Genomic DNA, 13705 nt, shown 5'->3' with positions numbered 1-13705 from the left:
TTACCACGGACCTGGCGTTGCATAACAGCAGCCGATGGTTCCGGGCCGGGGGATCTAGGTCTCCTGGAAGCCGAGTGGAGACCTGAGGACCGGAGCACCCACAAGCTTGTAAATAGCGTGTGCGTGCTCCCCTAACCTGATATGGTCCTCTGCTCCCGCCATATCTGCCTCTCCCACTGACCGTACTGATACCTCTCTCTCCCCAACTTAATTCCTTGAATTTGCAGCCATGACAATGAAAGCTGGCACAGAATATTTTAGAAGGAGATGTAATCCACAAGATGGGTGGCATATCAATTTAATAAAATAAAAATAAATAATCAGGCAGCATTGTGAGCAAAGACAACCTATAGTGCAACCCTTGACTGCAAACCAAGCTTAACCTTTAACCATGGTCCTTTGATATAAACTGCCTCCTCCCTTTTAAATTATCTGAATCTCTCTTCCTGGCAGTGAAACCTGATACTGTCTCTGCGTTGCCGGAGATCCTTACCAGGGAAGCTTTCACACAGCACTTCAACGGGTGTGGCTCTCTTGGTATCGCCAATCTTCTGGTACCGCTCTTTCAGGGTGTCCGCCTAGGAAGAGACACCAAGGGTGGGAAGGAGGAGGAGAGAGGTGTCAGGTCAGGCTGTGGAAGCCGGTGTTTCATAGGGAAAGAGTGCCAAGAAAAACACAACTGTTCTGCAAGACATTGGATAAATTGTGAGGATTGCACAAAACGTGCACCAGGCATTTTATTTGCCCAGGTGGACTAAGAACAACAAAAACACATTACTGCAATTACGTGTTTTTACTGAGGTGTGTACAGATCATAAAAACACTGTACTATAATTACAAAACCCCATCCCATCCAGTTAATTCACAATTTAGTAACCAAACCAGTAAATAGATATTAATAGCCAAGGCAAACAAAAAGACAGAATCCAAAACGTGGTTTTTAAAAAGACCTTGCAGTGCAATCAAGCGCCTATAAATTCATCATTGAAACCAAGGCAGGGCTTAACCTAGGAATGGTCAACTAAGGACAGAAGGCTGGGTTGACCAAGCACTAACTCTGTTTGTCAGATAAAAGGGTCTTTAACCCCTTTTACAGGCTGTCAAACCTCCTCAAGGAGAAAGGAAGGAATTCCAGAGCCACAGGGCTGGATGTCTGAAAACCAGGAAGCTGGAGACTGCAACCCTGAACCATGGAACAAGAAACCATCAGAGGAGCGTAAGGAGCAAATAGTACTGTAGAGAGAAATAAGGCCAAAAGTTGGGATATTTGTGAACAAAGGTCTCTGAACAACAGCTTGGGGGTCTGTCCTGCCTAGAGAAGAGCTACATGATGTAACAAGATATGAGAGGAGTGTAGGACCAGCACAAAGAACAGAGAGAGGAACTGGAAACATCTTCCTGACCATCATAATTCAGGAAGTCTGAATTGACAACTGGTCATTTAGTGACCGTCAAAGTTACGATCCACCTAAGAAAGGGATTTGACGCAGACCTGCAGTTCTGACCGTCGCCCCCCTTGCATGGTTATGTGAATGCACTTCGGGCGCCCCACAACACGGTCACACGTGACCGTTTACTTCCACTTTCTAGCAAAACCATGCCCACAGTTAATGACTGTGTTTGCTTAACGACTGTAATGTTCACACTTACAACCACCCCAAAACATGTCATAAAATGGGGTAGGTCAGGTAACTGGCCCGTTTGATGACTGCTATGACTGTAATGGGCAGGGTCTATTAGGGTCATAGGTTGAGGACTACCTGCACTCTAAATGGAACACAACTAAGGCCTGCGCCAATCAAGCCACTCTCTCTCCTAGTGGAAATCCCTGGATTCAGCAAATGGAAAGCTGGTGATTCTTGCTGTAAGAGCAATAAACAGGCACAAAGTCAGATGATGATCATCATTCTAGAGTCTGGGCTGCAAGTGGAAGAAACTGGGGTGATCCAGGAACTCTAGACACAAATTAGGGAGATAATACAATAGACATGGTTACACTCTTCACTGTTCTGCATACGTTGTGGGTGATATCAAGCCAGCTGCATGAGAGTGAATCTGTGGACAACTAACATTTTCAACTGATTTCAGTCTGTGGCATATGGACCCACCTAACACACAAGCAACTCTTGGGCCAGTTCCACAACGACACCACAAGGAGAAAATAATCAAAGGAGTACAGATCTGGGATCCTCAGCTTCTTCTTTACGAAGGGAATCGTAAATATGTCTTAGTTCCTAGCTTATAAGACGCTACCCAGGTAAGATGGAAAACATATGGAAGAACTAGAATATAAATGGAAAGTGAACCCCACTCCCTACTAGCCACTTAGTTGGGTAATGAAATATCTGCAAGAAAGCAACCAAGCACAGAGAGCACCAAGGACCCCTCATAATGAAGAATTGCAATATTCAGAGGGTAAATCCATGCAGTAGCAAAAAGGAAAAACATGCAAATGCTTAAAATTCGGTTCGTTTAAATTTGCATATTTTCCCATAGAGATAGGACTCACCTTGAGGCCTTGCCAGGGCAGACTTCCCCGGAGGAAGTACATGAACATGTGACCAAGTGCTTCCAGGTCATCTCTTCGGCTTTGTTCTGCACAAGATCACAAAAAATCTGAATGAATCAAGAGCATTCTTGCAATTACATTGCTTTTAAAAAAAAATGCTTCTGATTGGGTCTGCATACTGCAAATCACCGCAAGGTGGGAAATGATTTGATTGACTTAGTGTACTTTATGAACACCACTGCATTTGTAAATCATGGTTCAGGGTTTATTCTACGGTGTGAACTCCGCTATTTATGACTTATTCAATAAAGCATTGAATGGAGAGCATGATGTAAACCCAGCTAAGATACCCAGTGTAGTAGACCAGATATGACTTAATCCTGTCTCACTCCTCTGTGCCTAATAATCACCTGGATAAAGAAGTAAATTATAAACATTCATTGTATCTTTGTCATCTATGAAAGAATCCATCCAGATAACCTGCTTCTGACAGTTGAAAACAAAACGATTCAGGGACACACACACACCCTCCAAATAAGGTTTATTCAACAATTCAGCAATTCTGTAGAATTCAGAGAGACTGCCCTGACCTCTGGGGGTTCCAAACCATGACAGCCAATAGCCTAAACTATTTTCACACAACAGAGGCATATTATGGTTTGTTTGTTTATATTTTTGCTTGCTGCATGATCCTAGCTAACTGCAAGTTATTCAATGAGCCATGAATAAAGGGCTTGAGGTTTAGGATACGAGTGTTAGACCTCATTTGCACACTTTGTAGCACTGAGTCCTGTAAAGTCTGTATTGTCTCCAGCACAGACTTTGCACCAGTCGTAAATATGTCTACTTATGCTGGGCAGTACCCTTCAACCGTAACCCTCTGCAATCTCCTTGAAGCTGTGATTTGAAGTTGGTGGATGTGCAAAACTGCAAGGACAGTAAGCAGCAAGCAGAGCAGTGAGAAATTAGCAAACATATTGTGCCAGCTCTTGTGCAAGAAAGGATTTTCTTCTAGTGCAAAGACACTTTTTTGCTACACAACAGTTCCAGGGAAATTTTGAATCAACCTGCAATCCGTTTCACAGAGAAAACCGCTTCCAAAAACATTGCCCAGAAAACTGCAGGGACTGATCCAGACAGTCGTCAAGAGTTCACAGTGACTCAGAGGGGCAAACACAGACACACAGACAGACAGACAGACACTAGTGAGGGAAAGCAGCTTTTTAATTTTTTGTTAAAGTTGAGATTTATGAGAACTCCCCTCCCCCACAGACACCTATCTTCCATCCCTCTCTCCCCCTCCCTGGAAACATGACAGGAAGTGCCCCTTCTTCACCTTTCCCCAGGTGAGTATTGATGCTCATGTACCGCGCCGTTCCCGTCAGACTCTTGTGCTCTCGGTAGGGGATATGCTTTTTGGTCTCTGGGTCAATGTACTCTTTGGCCAGGCCAAAGTCAATTATGTGGATGGTGTGCTGGCGCTTGCTTCCGGGCCTTCCCACCAGGAAGTTTTCTGGCTTTACATCTCTGTAGATCAAGCTTTTGGTGTGAACGTACTCCATCCGTGTAATCTGGGCCGGAAGAGAAAGCAAGGAGAGAAACTCTGATCAGACTATCGTTAAAAACCAGACCAAAACATCTCACATCCTAAGTTCTTTTCCCTAGAACTTTAAATAGCAAAATATATGTTCATTGAATCGGGTAAGCCAACCCTCAACAATTAGTACTCTGTAATTTTTTGAAATTAACCTTTCTCCAAACTCAATAAGGAAACAAAGGCGCTCTGCAGGTTAAAGAGAAAATTCGCTTCCACTGTGTTTTTGTGCTGATTGGCAGGAAAGAAGCTTTACGTACGGCACACAAATCAAGAAGGGTAATGAAGGAAGAACTGAGCAGCTTGCTGCCTTGACAGCTGCTCCTTAATTGAGAGAATTCCGGGTTACTGGAATTGCTTTAACTGAGCAGGAGGTTTTGGACTGGTCCTAAGTCTTGAGGGTTGCGTGAAGAGAGTAGCAAAGAATGCACGTCTCTACAGAATGGATGCTCACCAGTTGGATGGCAATCATAAGAACGGTCTTGAGAGTGAATGTCCGGTCACACAAGTCAAAGAGGTCTTCTAGGCTTGGGCCCAGCAGCTCCAAGACCATGGCGTTGTACTTTCCACATGGCCCAAAGTAGTAGACCTGAGGGATTCCTTCTGGAAAGGGTGGAAAAGAAAGTGATGTGATTGCAGAGGTAGCTGGATGAAGTGAATATGGCTCTACAGTTTACTTCTAGATCAGGGGTGTCCAATCTTGGCAACTTTTAAGTCTTGTGGACTTCAACTCCCAGAACTCTGGGAATTGAAGTCCACAAAAGTTAAAGTTGCCAAGGTTGAGACTCACTACGCTAGAAGAACATCTGATATTTAACAGAATAACAGAGCTAGAAGGGACCTTGGAGGTCTTCTAGTCCAACCCCCTGCATAAGCAGGAGATCCTATATTATTTCAGACAAATAGTTGTTCAGTTGCAGCACCCTAACATAAGTGTTCTGCAGGTCAACACAGATCCTATTTAAAGTCCTTATAATCCTTGAGGAGAGAAAATAAAAAAAAATCTTCTCTAAACGTGTATCAGCTTTTCCTTTGAATGGCATTTTTAACAGATAAAATTTTAAAATATTATTCACTACATAAACACGAGTTCACAGAAGTTTTAAAAATGTAACATGCATCAACTTCTTTAAACACCTGCAGCAGAGTCAATACACACACAAAAAAATTCATGGTTACTGAGGTGAGAGTTTTATTAAACTATCAAAGTTTAAAAGGAAAAAAAGAGCTTCAAAAGTTAGAATGACTACGATAGTGGAGACAGGAGAGAGGTTAGTAATTAGGTAATCAACCAGGCTTATTAAGCAAGCATGTTCCAAGAATTAAACTTCTTACAAACACTTTTAAAACAAAGCAACAATTCCTCTGTACTCACCAGGACTAGGAAACTGAAATAAACTTTAAAAAAAACCTTTTTCTGGATAATTCTACAAATCGGTTGTTTTTACTTACCTGCATTGCCAAGCTGTTTATAAAATCGGTATTCCAAATGCAGCTGAGGAGCTCTGGATTTGATAGGTTCCTAGAAAAAAGACAAGTTACAAACCCTGTAGCCATACATTTGTTAATGAAACAAGAGATAATTGCAAACAAACAACAAATGTGAGGCAGTGATTGTGAATGGATTGTGAATGGAGGGGAACTAAGGCTGCAGGCCTACCTGACCGAATGGGACCTGCCTCTAAGTCAGGGGTCTTCAAACTTGGCCCTTTTATGACTTGTGGACTTCAACTCCCAGAAATCCTCAGCCAGCCAGGGCTGACTGAGGAATTCTGGGAGTTGAAGTCCACAAGTTGGCACTGGAGAGGAAGTCCACAATGTTGGCACTGGAGAGCATCAAGGACATCAAGCCAACTCAGCATAGGAGTCATTAAAAGCCCACCCACCGTCTTTAATCTGAACCTCCAATTGTGTAGCAACCACAACTCCCAGAATTCTTTCTAAAAAACCAAAATGGCAATGCCAGCTAGGCATTTGGGGATGCAGAATCCCAACACTTCTGGAAAGAATGCAATCAGGAAGACTATTTAAAAGAAGAGGGGACAAATTGTTAGGAATGGCTATGATAGCAAAACCGAAGAACTAGCCAGATTCTAACTCTTTCCAGTTAATTACGGGGAGATACACCAATATACTACCAATTTTAGAAGCACAGTCACATTAGTAAGCCTCAGCAAGAACAAGCTGGAGCCTTGTGGTACTTGAAAGGCGAATTGTTATGAACCAAACTTTTGTGGGATTTTCATCAAACCAAATGGAGCACAAGGCCCCCAAATTTTCACTGCTGCTCTCAGCTTTTGAAGTGTCGCTGAATTATTTCATTTCTTTTTCAAAGGATTAGTTTGCAGGCGTCAATCAATATTTCACACTAACTTAAATCAAAGTGACCATTATTGTATACCGTGTCTCTCACTTTCTGGGGAGAGAAACTGTCCTTTCTTTAACAGATTTGCTGGAGACTGGCTGCTAATTCAGATGATGCTAAGCATGAAAGAGATCAACGCCGTGACTCTTTGATAGATTTAGATCCACAGCCCAGGAGCAGGCCACGTGTCTGGCCTACAGAAGGATCTAGACCAGGTTGTTCAACTTTGGCAACTTTTAAGACTTGTGGACTTCAACTCCCAGAATTCCCATGCTGGCTGGGGAATTCTGGGAGTTGGAAGTCTACGCATCTTAAAGTTGCCAAGGTTGGGAAACACTGATCTAGTTTATTAGGAATTAATAGGAGGGGGGAAAAAGGACCAGCTTCAAAACCCGACAACAATATACACTAGAAATAAGCTTACCAACTTGATTGCTACATATTCATTTGTGTAGAGGTTCTTCCCTGTAAAATAAGAAAGAGAATTAAGACAAGGAAGGAAAGAAAAGAAAACATTTCCCATTTAGCATCCCACACTAGGAGATCACACGACAGAGTTTTATACAGAAAATATATTAATTTCTGGTTTCTAATTTAGCAGCATACTGGTGAACTGAAAAAGACTGCATAAGCCATGAACACAAAACCTGCTCATTGAAGGACGATTCACTGATCACGAGACAAAATTTAAACAGACAACTAACTCCTGCAAGACAGCCAGAATGCAGTGGGTGTCCCCCTTTGGTTGCAAAGTAAAAACTCTCACAAAAGATGAAAAACAACATTTTTTTTTCTCCCAGGCAGCAATTTAGAAGCGGTTTGCCACTGTCTTTTTCAGATGTCCAGTCCGGCCTACAGCCAGACCCTGGGATTTCCCTGCAGTGTCCCCTTCAAGCTAGTCTGACCTTGCTTAGCTTCCAAGATCAATAAAGACCCCACAAGGCGCTTCCCCCAGTTGCAAAACTCAGTGAAAAGAATCCAGCAGAGATAAGAAGGGAGGTTTCTCTTTTTAAAGATTCCAGAGACAGGAAATATCAACCAAACAAAATCACACATGGCTTTCAGAACTGACCATGATTCAGTTTATCAGCCATTTAAGTGTCGTCTTCCTTTTTTCACCCCCAAAAGGAGGATTATATATTTCCCACATTTGTGGTTAAAGGGTAATGAATTTCAAAAAATGTCAAAAGAGGCACAGGACTTGCTTCATAGACAGAAAGAAGGACTGTAGGCCAGAAGGCCAGTGTAATATGTGGCCCGCTGGCATTTGTAAAAAAATTCAATTGAATTCAGTATTGCCACACTTTGCTGATGCCAGGAAGAATCGGCTGCCATTATCCTGGCAGACCCTCTGCTGGGCGCCTCCAAGTCTCACCGATGACGCCAGGTCCATGGTACACCAGCTATTTCTTTGTGGCCTGCAACTATTTTTAATTTTATCAGTGTAATCCTTTCTCTAAGCTGTGCAGGCCTGCTGTAGACAGAAGCAGACCATTTATGAATGCAGGTACCCTAGTTGAAGTCCATGTGCACCAAGGCACTGTCCAGCCTATATGAACTCATTTAGAGAAACAGTGCTCACTACTACCGTGATAGGGATTCCTCCCATCATAAAGATTTTATTTTCTACTGGAGTCTTATCACTCTCTACAACTGAGGCTCTTTATTCTGTATCTTGCACTCAATGAGACATAGGTAGTCCTTGACTTATGACCACAACTGAGTCCAAACCTTCTCTTAAATTTCTCTTAAAAATCAAAAATTCCAACTTTCCATGGTCACTTTCCCTAAAAATTGCTGCCAGTTCCACTTTGTCTCCTACGTCTTCCATATTAGTAAGTATGAAATTATTGGTTAATATCTAATTCCACTGAGATTAAATTAGAATCCTCATGACTGGATTTCCAAAAACGATTCAAAGCAGAGGCCGGGCCTCCTGGGGAATGAATGGTCACCATGACACTTCAGGTTTAGTGGTGGCTTGCGTTTCTAATCAGCTTTTACATGTTTACTTTGTTTTATGTTATAAAATGGATGGATGGATGGATGGATGGATGGATGGATGGATGGATGGATGGATGATAGATAGATATGGATAGATGGATGGATGGATGGATAGATAGATAGGGATGGATGGATGGATGGATGGATGGATAGATGGATGGATGGATATAGCTATATATACAGGTAGTCTTCAACTTGTGACCACAGTTGAACCCAAAATATATGTTGTTAAGTGAGACATTTGTTAAGTGAGTTTTGCTCCTTTTCACGACCTTTCTTGCCACAGTTGTTAAGTGAATCACTGTACTTGTTAAGTTTATAACACGGTTAAGTGAATGTGTCTTCCCCATTGACTTTGCTTGTCAGAAGGTTGCAAAAGGTGATCACACAACTCTAAGACATTGCAACCATCACAAATATAAGTCAGTTGCCAAGCATTTGAATTTTGATGACGTGACCATGGCGATTCGTAAGTGGGAAAATGGTCATACAGTAAGTCACTTTTTCCAGTGCCGTTGTAACTTTGAACAGTCACTAAACAAACTGTTGTAAATTGAGGAATGTATGTGTGTGTGTGTGTGTGTGTGTGTGTGTGTGTGTGTGTGTGTATGTATGTATGTATATTAATCTGGCAATTATAGAAGGGGAGGTGGTGCTGATATGCTCACAATATAACACGGTAAACATGTTGAACGAGAAAACTGTCGGCAAAACATCAGGGATTTTTTGAAAAATTCACAAGAGGCAGAACATATTTTGACTCTGTTGGCCTTTCAGGATTCCTTAAAATTGCTAATGGAGCCTGGCTGTGTGATTTGCTCTGCACTGTTAAGGAGCTGATTATTTTAACTGGTATCTTATATTGCTCCTTTCCCTGGTCTGAATGCTTTTCTTCTTGTTGCTTGGTTAGCCAGCTGGAGTTATTGGATTAAGGATGGGCTGCCATATACAATTTGCAAAATAAACAAATAAATGAGCTTCCCAGGTACGGTTAGATGATTAATGCCCTCATCACCACTACTGCAATCGGTTGTGGGAAAATCATCCACCTGTTCAGCCTGAATGGTTGATTGGTGGCAGTCACCAATCACAACAGGTGGCAGAATCTAGCCAACCTTGGCTGACTTTAGGACAGCTAAGCAGGACCGGACCTTGTTGGTGTTATTAGACAGAGAGCGCTTGAAATTCCCAGAGCTGTAGATGGGGAAGGCAAAAAGCAACCCCGAAGAAAACAATGGGAAGCCATTTCCAAATTGTTTCCAGTAAAACTTCAGAGATATGGATAGGTAGCCACTAGGAGTCAAGTCAAACTCAAGGGAGTTTATCATTTTTAGTAGGTTTAGGTAGTCCTCAACTTACAGCCACTACGGAGACCAGGATTTCCATTGCTAAGCAAGGTGGTGGTTAAGTGAGTTGCGCCCAATTTTACAACCTTATTTTGCCACGGTTGTTAAGCGAATCATTGCAGTTAAGTGAATCCGGGTTCCTCCATTGACTTTGCTTGTCAGAAACTATCTTGAGAAGGTCACAAATGGTGACTTCAGGACTCCTGGATACTGAACCATCCTAAAAACATGGCAATTGCCAAGTGCCAAATTTTGATCCCATGACTGTGGGGATGCTGCGATGGTTCTAAGTAGAAGGGCCAGTCGTCACTTTTTTTAAGTGTAAGTTCAAACGGTCGCTAAATGAATGAGTGTAGGTCGAGGATTACCTATGCCAGGGGTAGGCAACCTTGGCTCTTTTATGACTCATGGACTTCAACTCCCAGAATTCCTGAGCCAGCCATGCTGAGGGGAAAGGGAGAGGTTTCCAAGCTGAGCCATGCTGGCTCAGGATTTCTGGGAGTTGAAGTCCACGAGTCATAAAAGAGCCAAGGTTGCCTACCCCTGCCCTATGCCAAGAATATCTTATTTATTTTTTCACCACTCAGAGCCGCTTGTTTGAGATGGATGGCAATAATAAATAAATCAATTTTGGTTTTTTTCTTACTTTCACATTTTAACCAATTGGGTCACAAGAGCATGAAGGACAGGTAGTCCTTGACTTACAACTGTTCATTTAGTAACTGTTCGAAGTTATGACACTAAAAAAGTGACTTATGACAATTTTTCACATTTACGACCGATCAAAATTCAGATGCTTGGCAACTGACTCCTATTTATGACGGTTGCAGTGTCCCAGCATCATGTGATTGCTTTTTGCGACCTTCTGAAAAGCAAAGTCAACGGGGAAGCCTGATTCACTTAACAACTGTGTTACTAACTGAACAACTGCAATGATTTACTTAAAAACTGTGGCAAGAAAGGTCGCAAAATGGGGCAAAACTCAACTGTCTCGGTCGCAAAATGGGGCAAAACTCAACTGTCTCACTTAGCAACAGAAATTTTAGTCTCAATTATTGTCATAAGCCAAGGACTATCTGTTACATTCCCCAGAACCTGCAGATGAAGGCAGTTATTCAAAGAAATTCCACTTCTTCTTGTTTCTCTTCCTCTCAAGTAGTTGCCTCTTTCAACTTTCTTTCATCCAATTATGAGATTATCCTATCAGGTCTCTGCTGTAGCCATTAAAATCATATTTGTCTTCCCGTCATGTCATAAGAGTTCAAGGTCATTTTGTTTCTTTCCCACATTCTATCAGGTAATTGACTTCTTCTTTGATTTATTCTTTGATTTATTACAGCAGGGCACAGATTTCTGTCTGAAGTTCTTAATCCTGGGTTATCATTCCCAACTCCCTCTTTAAAGCATCCAATTGTGATGCAATTCAGCTAAAACTCATAATTCTTAAGTCTTTCTCTGTGCAATCCATCTTGGCCTAAGTAGACCATCATCCTGGTAACACACAACATGTTCCCAGGAACTAAATCCCTCCTGTCAACACCATGTCCATGGCCAGCTACTCTTCTGTGATATTTATATTTTATTTCCCTTTCAAATCTTCTTCTATAAACTGAAAGGATGGATATAGACTAAGAAGAACCTTTTAAAAAATATATTAGAATGATAGATTCATTTCAAAACACTCAGCTAAAAAGGAGGCATTCAAGGATTCCTTTTTTAAGAGCAATGGGTGGAGAGTTTAATGCCCTTCAGGATCTAATTCCTTTGTTGGCCACAGCAATATTACCCAATGTTCTCTTTAAATACTACATTTATAGAGCCCTATTTAACACTTAAATATTTGCTTTCACTTGGGTGCTGACTGCAAACATGCAAACCGAAAGCACGTCCAGAGTAAAACCAATACTACCCTAGCAGGCTTTGCTTTAAAAAAAAAACCAAAAAAAACCTCCGTATGAAATTCACTTTTGTTAGTTTGACTAAAGTCACACAAAAAAGAGTGAAACTTTCAAAATGCCATGAAATGTTGATCAAACAAACAGATTAGAAGACATGGGGGAGGGAGGAGGAGGAGGAAGTGGAAATATATACTTTCTTAATTAGAGCTTCCAGACATGCAAGTAGGGCACCATCAATCATGCAGTTACCAAAACCTTTGGACATTTTTAACACTTTAGAGGCCTAAGGCAGCTGTCCCCAACCTTTGCCACTTGGCGGCCTGGGAGGGGGGGAGGGGAATTGGGCCACACAAATGGCACATGCACGCACACAGTGAGTGGCGGACTGGCACACACACATGCGCAATTGCCCACTGGCCCGCTGCTTGCGTGGCCCAATTCCAAACAGGCCACAGCCCAATGGTGGCCCACAGCCCAAAGGTTGGGGACCCCTGGCCTAAGGGACGAACGGTCTTCCTTAAAACCTGTAGAAGACCAAAGTGTTCATTTTCTCCTTAAAAGCCCTACCACAAAATGGGTCTGTCTAGGCCAGGGGTAGGCAACCTTGGCCCTTTTATGACTCGTGGACTTCAACTCCCAGAATTCCTGAGCCAGAGTGTGGCCCTCAAGCTGCAATGCAAAACCTTTCACATAGTCCTCGACTTACAACCACAACTGGGCCTGGAGTTCTGCTGCTAAGCAAGGCAATTGTTAATTGAGCCACCCCTGATCTTACGACCTTTTTTTACCACAGCTTTTAAGTTAACCACCTTGGTTATTAAATACAAGTGAATCCAGCTATGGCCATTGATTTTTTCAGATTTTTGTCTTAGAAAAGGGGTCTTCAAACTTGGCAACTTTAAGACTTGTGGACTTCAACTCCCAGAATTCCTCAGCCAGCCGTCTTAGAAGGTTTGCAAAGGGCTATCATATGACTCCAGGACAATCAGCTACCATAAATGTTACAAGTGCCTGAATTTTGATTACATGACCATGAGACGCGGCAACGGTTATAAGAGTGAGAATCTATCATAAGCCACTTTTTTTTGTGCTGTCATACAGGTAGTCCTCTATTTACAACAGTTCATTTAGTGACTCTTCAAGGTTACAATGGCAATGAAAAAAGTGACTTATGACCATTTTTCGCAGTTACAATCTTTGCAGCATCCCCCTGATCATGTGATAAAATTTTAAATGGATCATACTTACGACCGTTGCTGTGTCCCAAGGTCATTTGATCAGCTTCTGACAAGCAAAGTCAATGGGGAAGCAAGATTCACTTAACAACCAGGTTACTAACTTACCAACCACAGTGATTCACTTAACAACTGTGTCAAGAAAGGTTGTAAAATGGGGCAAAACTCACTTAACAAATGTCTCACTTAACAACATAAATTTTGGGCTCAATTGTGACTGCAAGTCGAGGACTACCTGTAATAGGAGCCATGGGGGCGCAGTGGTTAGAATGCAGTGTTGGAGGCTAACTCTGCCCACAGCCAGTTCAATCTTGACAGGGCCCAAGATTGACTCAGCCTTCTATCCTTCCGAGGTCGATAAAATGAGAGCCCAGATTGTTGGGGGCAACATGCTGACTCTGTAAACCGCTTAGAGAGGGCTGTAAAGCACTGTGAAGCGGTATATAAGTCTAAATGCTATTGCTATTTCAAAGAGTTATTAAAAGAATGGTTGTAAGTTGAGGATTACTTGTATGTGGCCCTCAAGTTAATAAACCTTGCTCCCTCATGCAAGATTGGTTCATCAAACACACATCAAAAAATGACATGATTATTTTATCTTAATTAAATAATATATCATCCCCAAATGGATGGCTCCAATAAAATTACAGGCAGGCAATTAGCAATAGCTGGAGGTGAGATAAAAGACAACTTTGTTTTGAATTAATACAAAAAAAAAGCTACGTTGAATTAATTCAATACATTTGCTAGGATT

The 13705-nt window shown here is 42.0% G+C and overlaps 1 protein-coding gene across 1 annotated transcript in view; it reads right to left on the bottom strand.

Annotated features, from left to right (window-relative positions):
- The window catches only part of CSNK1G2 (casein kinase 1 gamma 2), a 49451-nt gene that overhangs the window by 23913 nt on the left and 11833 nt on the right, over positions 1-13705 (bottom strand). Inside the window, exons 2-7 of the mRNA XM_015810023.1 lie at positions 6893-6933; positions 5556-5625; positions 4558-4706; positions 3846-4080; positions 2510-2595; positions 494-578 (exon numbers count right to left, since the gene is read on the bottom strand). Of these exons, the coding sequence (XP_015665509.1) occupies positions 494-578; positions 2510-2595; positions 3846-4080; positions 4558-4706; positions 5556-5625; positions 6893-6933 (666 nt within the window). The remainder of the gene's footprint in view (positions 1-493; positions 579-2509; positions 2596-3845; positions 4081-4557; positions 4707-5555; positions 5626-6892; positions 6934-13705) is intronic.

Source organism: Protobothrops mucrosquamatus, unplaced genomic scaffold (assembly GCF_001527695.2).
Source record: "Protobothrops mucrosquamatus isolate PMUCROS unplaced genomic scaffold, P.Mucros_1.0 scaffold6, whole genome shotgun sequence".
Taxonomy (NCBI): Eukaryota; Metazoa; Chordata; class Lepidosauria; order Squamata; family Viperidae; genus Protobothrops; species Protobothrops mucrosquamatus.
Note: the sequence above shows the minus strand (reverse complement) of the source record. Positions and strands in the feature narration are given on the sequence as shown.